Source organism: Triticum dicoccoides, chromosome 7B, assembly GCF_002162155.2.
Source record: "Triticum dicoccoides isolate Atlit2015 ecotype Zavitan chromosome 7B, WEW_v2.0, whole genome shotgun sequence".
NCBI classification, from domain to species: domain Eukaryota; kingdom Viridiplantae; phylum Streptophyta; class Magnoliopsida; order Poales; family Poaceae; genus Triticum; species Triticum dicoccoides.
The window spans coordinates 576,764,066-576,771,449 of NC_041393.1; the positions used below are offsets into that span (position 1 = coordinate 576,764,066).

General features: G+C 43.3%; 1 protein-coding gene across 1 annotated transcript; it reads left to right on the forward strand.

Annotated features, from left to right (window-relative positions):
• The first annotated feature begins 3,219 nt into the window (after positions 1-3,219).
• LOC119336392 (probable bifunctional riboflavin biosynthesis protein RIBA 1, chloroplastic) lies at positions 3,220-6,980 on the forward strand. Its single transcript, XM_037608401.1, has 7 exons — positions 3,220-3,432; positions 4,173-4,554; positions 4,641-4,862; positions 4,995-5,320; positions 5,539-5,668; positions 6,084-6,380; positions 6,463-6,980. Exons 1-7 carry the CDS (start codon positions 3,389-3,391, stop codon positions 6,733-6,735), a joined length of 1,674 nt encoding a protein of 557 aa, XP_037464298.1. The 5' UTR covers positions 3,220-3,388; the 3' UTR covers positions 6,736-6,980.
• The last annotated feature ends 404 nt before the right edge of the window (positions 6,981-7,384 follow it).

A 7,384-nucleotide genomic window follows, 5' to 3' on the forward strand; every position in this document is an offset into this window, starting at 1 on the left:
AGCGGGGCGCCGGTGTGCGCGTCCATGGCGGGGGGCAGGGCGTCGGTGCCGGCGCGCGCGGGGCGTAGGACAAGGAGAGGGAGAGAGTGCGGGCGCGAGCGCTCGAGTGTGCCGCGCGCTGTAGCTGGCGCTTCAAATACACCGCGCGGATAAGTGTTTTTGACCGCGCGCCCAACCCGTTATCGCGCGCGCCGTTTTTGCGCGCCTGCTGGAGCGAGTCGCCGCGTTGCGCGCGCGCTAAAAAGGCCTATTTTGCAGCGCGACGCTAGTTTAGCGCGGCTGTTGGAGATGCTCTCAGGGCAGAGCGCTCCGGCCTTGCGGGTGCAGGCTCAGTTACTCATGTCTGTGCAGCTCCTTATCATGCCTACACCATCTTTGTTTGTACTCCCTCCGTTCCGAAATATAAGTCTTTTTAGAGATTCCAATACGAACTACATATGGATGTATATAGACATATTTTAGAATGAAGATTCACTCATTTTGCAGTCCATATTGAAATCTCTAAAAGACTTATATTTAGGAACGGAGGGAGTATATACTCGCGTCATCTTGTTCCTGCCTGTACTGTGTATACATTTCTGTCAAGTTAGTCATCGGTCTTCCTGCCGGTCTTCCTGCCTGTAGACAAGGGATTTAGAACATCATAGGAATTTTTTTTCTATACAAGGGATTTTAGCCGCAATGCGCAGTTAGATTATTCTCCAGTTTAATCTTCTCTGTCTTTCTTAGTATTCATTGAGCAAAAAAAAATTCATCAGTTTTGTTCCTTTCTTCAGAATTCATGCTTAGTATGCATTGGTCATTCCTCCCCTCGGTATTACTTTATAATTCTATCTGTAAATTTAACTCCTCTTCGGTTCTTTTGGTCATTCTTTTGTTGTTAGATAACTAATCTTTAGTGCTGCACCCCCTTCAGTTCTCGTCTAAGTCACCATTTTCTCTCTTCTTTGATGCATGTATACACATCATGTTCATGTTAGTTTCGAAAGGGAATACTAGCTTTACTGCACTCTTCTCTTCTGCATTTTACATGTTCATTGGTTCAGTGATTATTATTTTTCAGGTTAGCCATCCATCATGTGATAGTATAGCACCAAAATATAGTACATGCAACCACCGATGCAGAAATTTTCCCACGTAAATATGGGTTTCTTAACAGAAAACACAGAATCACATCGAGAAAGGCCCACCAAATCATCGAACTATATTAAAAAAAATACACCATTATTTATTGAAAAGTGAAATTCCTTTAATTTTGACCAAGTTTAGAGCCAAAAATGTCAATATTGACAATATTAAATATATATATGGAAATTCATTTCATGATGAATCTAATTATACCGATTTGGTATTATAGATTTTGATATATTTCTTTACAAATCTGATCAAGCTTTAAAAGGTTTGACTTTTAAAAAATGTAATACATCTTATATTTTGAAACAAAATGAGTAATGTTTTTAAGAAAACCAACAACACCAACGAAGCAGCAAAACTGGCCCAACCCTTTTAGTTTTGGTTAGTTGCCGGTTTGGTTGTTTTAAACATGATTATGACAATGCGGGCACACATGTCAAGACTGATGTAGCTCAGTAGTCAACACCATTAGATTGATGGGTACGTTTTGGCGTTATGACATGTGGGACCCGCATGTGGGTATGCAGGGTGGTGGCATGAGCCAGCAGGGTGGCCGACGACCATGGCCGCGCAACGGTGCTGGGCGTGCTTCGGGCGCAACTAGTCAAGGAGGCGGCGAAGAGAGGAGAAGGATAAAGGAGGCAGAGTGTCAGTGGGTGCTTGTCGGCGGGCAGTTGACGCCTTGCTGAGTGGCACATGCGCGGGCTGGTTCTAGTGGTGTCACGTGACGTAACTAAGGGGATGCATGGATGGGGTAATAAGTGGAATTTTTATTTAGACCGGCATGTGGGTCCCACATATCATAATGCCCAAAGTGTTGGTCAATCTAACGACGTTGACTATCGTGCCATGTCAGTCCTAACATGTGGGTCTGCCTTGTCATAATCCTGTTTAAAACGGACGAAATGACGACTAACCAAAATTGATAGGTATTTGCGAAATATTACCACGAGAGTATATTTTTTGTTAGGGTTATGTAAGAGCGCTGCTACACACACGATAAAATCTAAACATTTTCTGCATGATGCAGCACATCCAACCGTTTATGCGTAGGCAAAACTGAGAATCATTGTTCAATCCTTTTATCGTTCACATAGTAGTTTCGCTCATGTAAAGTGGTAGTGCCGCAACAATCCTTTCGCAAAACAAAGGTATGCTCATTTGGAAGAGACGTTGACAAAATTCTCATGGAATGTTGGGACCTGTTTGAAATAGTCCTCGTAGAGAAGTCATGCGTCAGCGCCCCGATCTTGGGGGAACAACTTTTCAACCCTTCATTGAATCCTTTTCTAAACATGCTCCACCTCCTTGTTGATTCTCCATTTTTTGATGAATGCTCATCATCAACATCGTCTCAGCATCTTCGTTGTTCAAAACTGACAAATCAACAAATTTTTTGTATATGAATTCACCAAGCTCCTTGTTCTCAAAGTCATCATCCGATGAATCCATCGTTTTTCCTATAAATGAGCAAAAGAATCTAGAAAAACCACTCGAACATTTCGTCGCACACATAGAGGGCGAGGTGTATGTCCCGAGTAGTAGGATGAATCGGAGCGGCATGCGATGGCGGCGACCATGTCCGGGGCAAGAAGGGCAGTCGGGAGGGGTTTGGGGTCGCCGACATCAGCGATGTGGGTTATGGAAGATGACGGAGCCAGGAAAAGGGGTGGCACAAACGCGGAAGATATGTGACAGGAAGATGGCAGGTAGGGCTAGGGGTGTGGACGATTTAGAGACAACTGAGATGCGTCTAGTCTATCGGATCTGACATGGAGTCCTCATAATTATCTGCCGTACATAATTTGAAGGGTGTCAGACATGAACATTTGTGCTGACTCTAAAGTGTCTGATTGAATGGTGTTTTATTAGATCTAAACGGCCTTTGTAGTCGTCACTAGGTGGTCTACGAATCTGGATGTATTTTTTATTATTTCCGTTGTTTGTTGCACTTTCATGATTGAAGATAAATAGTTTGAAAGTAAAAAAAAAAATCTAAACGGTGTTCGGGCTGTTGGCCGGACGTTTGAGAAAGTACGGTCCGGTTGTATAGATGCTATGAGAGGCCACAGCTTTTCCCCACCCGGGCGCCGCCGCCACGCCAGCTGCGCGCGCTGCGCTATCCTACCTACCACCTTCCGGACGTCTCTCTCCGTCTTCCGCGCCTCCACCCCACGCGGTTCATTCGCAACCCGCGGCGGCTCCTCTCCTCGCTTTCCATCTTACCCCGAGACGGAGGGGTCTCGCCGGCGACATGGCTCCCTCAATCGCGCCGCCTTCTTCTCCTTCGTGCCTCCGGTGAGTTATTTCATTTTCCCGTGAGCATGTATTTTGCCCAGTCAGTCAGTGGATTTACAGTCGAAATCACTTGGGAAAAATGTTGTTCGACAAGTAGAAGAGATCGACTGGGGCTCTCCCCGTAGTCATCTCTGAGCACCAAACCCTAGGATTGTAGTGGTCTGTTTGGGCCAAGCTTCGGACTAGAGGAGGTTCGGTATCCAACTCTGGCCCAAGGTATATTTGGTTAGAGGAATATAGCCATGATGTAGTTATATAGGCATGGTTGGGTTGGTATAATGGTTCTACTATTTTTTAGGTTCAGGAGATATGAATTTTTACTTTGGAGAAATAGGAGATGTGGATTGTGCTTCATCTTCGTTGTTTTTTGGGGAAACCTGACGGCAGAACTGCCTATTCATATGGAAGAAACAGTTGCCCGGTTTATGAGGGATAACTGCACAAAAGCAAGATACAAAGGGCATGGAGTCACTCACAGAACTCATTATTAGCTTTGTGCGTAAAGTTTGATGCCGAAAATTTCTACTCACCCACATTTCCTTGTTTATTTCTTACCATGTTCCTTGTATACAGTAGGCATGAAATTTGTTAAGTATCTTCCACATATGGTGCTACAACCTACAAGGCATTATGATACACAACAGGACACAAGATTACCGATATGACATTATCGACAATAATTCAGATCATGGCATTTTACTTCATAATTCTAACATCTTATCTTAAATTGGTTTATGCAGTGGGAAACTCTTTCCACGGTTCACTGGTACCAACAGTCAGCCCATGAATTCTGTCTTGCGCTGCGATATTTCAGTTTCACCAACTTTGGCATCGAACAGCTTAAGGAGAACCAGTTCGGTTCACTTGGCAAATAATAATCAAATCAAAAGCTTTCATGTATGTCATGCTGGGGTTGATCCGTCAGAACGTATTGTTATAAATGGTCAGGCCAGTCCATCTAAAACTGTTCAAGCTGATGCTGCTGCATTGGGGACCATAGCTGCTGACATGGCTCCTGTCGTCGATGGGTTTTCAGCCGATGATGATGAACTTGACCTAGATTTGCCTACAGAGGGTTTCTCATCTATACCTGAAGCTATTGAAGATATTCGCCAAGGAAAAGTATGTCCTGTTACCAAAGTTATGTTTTCTATTTACTTATTTATTTGGCATCATTTGCTCTGTAATCCTAACTGATTCATTTGCAGTATGTGATTGTTGTGGATGATGAAGACAGGGAGAACGAAGGAGATCTTATAATGGCAGCATCCACAGTAACACCAGAGGCTATGGCTTTCATAGTGAGGCATGGCACTGGGATTGTATGTGTCAGCATGAAAGAAGATGACCTGGAAAGACTACAACTTCCTCTTATGGTAGTGGCAAAGGAAAATGAAGAGAAGCTGCGGACAGCCTTTACTGTTTCAGTGGTATGATGTCCGATTTTCTAGTCAGAATTCTGGTCTATGCGCATATTGTATTTTCTCCTTTTTTGTATGGGCATATTTTACTTTCTCCTCTTGCCTGTTTCTCCAATTGACTGCTTAAAAAATGTATTTTAGGACGCTAAAGAGGGCACAACAACAGGGGTTTCAGCCAAGGATCGGGCAAGCACAGTTCTAGCACTTGCATCTCCTTATTCTAAGCCTGAGGACTTCAACCGTCCTGGACATATCTTTCCTCTTAAATATAGAGAAGGTGGTGTCCTCAAAAGGGCTGGGCATACTGAAGCATCAGTAGACCTTGCCATGTTGGCTGGGTTACCTCCTGCTGCAGTTCTTTGTGAAATTGTTGACGATGATGATGGTTCCATGGCTTTGTTGCCAAAGCTGAAAGAATTTGCAGAGAGGGAGAACCTGAAGATTGTCTCAATTGCAGACTTGATTAGGTTTGTTATTTGCTAATATAACCAAGTGTCAGTTCGTTCGTACAAGTTAAGAATTTAATTATGATGCACTGAACGGTAATAGTTTCATGCCGGATGGCAACTAGAGAACAATTTCGAATATGAAAGCTACAGTTTGATTAATTCTACTTGAATGCATACTTTTGTGTAATATTTTACTGGACTATCAGTTCCTTATAAGAAATTATTTGCATATACAGATATAGGAGAAAGAGAGACAGGCTGGTAGAACGTCTTTGTGTCACACCATTACAATTACAGTGGGGGTCATTTGAATCCTATTGCTACCGATCACTTATCGATGGGATGGAGCACATTGCAATGATCAAGGTAAGCATCCATGAGCAAATATAGGTAGTCACTTGCAAGTTTGCAGTTGGACTCAACAATGGGATATTTTTTGTTCTAGTACATACATCTGTAATAAAATTCTTGAACAAAACTAAATGCAGCAAGACATTTTTTTGCCATTTACATCCATCAGTCTGGCCAAAAAACCTCAACCAGTTGTACAGTCCTATACTGCAAGATCATGGTGAAGCAGCAATGTATTGTGGGAAGGAAACCTTCTTAAATAATGAATGCTGCTAAGTCTTTCTTTTCATCTAGGCTTATTTTTTGAAGAAACCAAGCACAGGAGCTCTGGATTTCACAGTAGAAGTAGAATTCCCCAGTTAGTTAGGGAAAACCAGGCAAAAACCATTTATATGCAGGGCAATAATAAATTGTTTTCCTTTATATGCAGGGTGATGTTGGGGATGGCCAGGATATTCTAGTGAGAGTCCATTCAGAGTGCCTAACTGGAGATATATTTGGATCGGCAAGGTGTGATTGTGGGGGCCAACTTGCCCTGGCGATGACCATGATCGAGAAGGCTGGTCGGGGTGTGGTGGTTTACCTACGTGGCCACGAAGGCAGGGGCATTGGGCTGGGTCACAAGCTCCGGGCATACAATTTACAGGATGCTGGACGGGATACTGTTGAGGCTAATGAGGATCTTGGGTTGCCTGCCGACTCCCGGGAGTACGGTATAGGCGCGCAGGTAAAGACCATTCCACTAGAATTCGCTTGTATTACAACTCCTGAGCTATCCACCTTTGCTGATATCTATTTCCGCTATGCAGATACTACGTGATCTTGGCGTCCGAACCATGAGGCTGATGACTAACAACCCGGCGAAGTACACTGGACTCAAGGGCTACGGTTTAAGTGTCCTGGGAAGAGTGCCGCTGTTGACACCAATAACTAATGAGAATCGGCGTTACATGGAAACAAAGAGGTTGAAGATGGGGCACATCTACGAAGACCCTCCTAATGGCCATACAAGTGGCATGAGTGACGAGGAGCAATATCAGGAGGATAGTGGCAGCGAACAAGATCAGACCCTAGAGCCTTAATAAATGTCTTCATGTTTCTCCCGGCAATAAAAATAAAACCCTCAAATTTGTTATGAGCACTTCTTTCTCCAATTTTGATTATACCTGCATAGTTACTATTTGTAGATGATGTATATTAGTCTGGTCTGAGCATGTGCCATGTGCAAAAATATATTCTCATGTACACCCTCCACCTTGGTTTGTAAGGTTTGCACGCATTTCAGTAAAAACTTTGATCCTTTTCAATAAGAAGCTTTGATCATTAATTTGGTCAGTGTCCTGCGCCTCTTTGAACTGTTTTTGACCAAAGTGTATCACTTAAATGAGTTTGTGAGCCAGATTGTTGAACTGGTAATTTGAATTGGTTAAAGTTGTGTCCAAGGACACAATCTCATACTCTCTTTTTTGTGCATACTTGAGCTCAGTTTCATCTGTGAAAAGTGAGTGATATGAGGGCACAGACGGCACCACCTGTTAAATCCCGAGGGAGTCATGCCAAAACTAGTTGGGTGTCAAATTTAACCATGCTTTGCCAAAATTTGACCCTTGCTACTAAGTCTACTCATGCAATAGAGATGAGCAATCCACTATTCAAAGAAATATCACATTCATGGGAGATTATAACAAACATTAGGTACTGACACTGCTGGTTTTTATCATTGGTTGACAG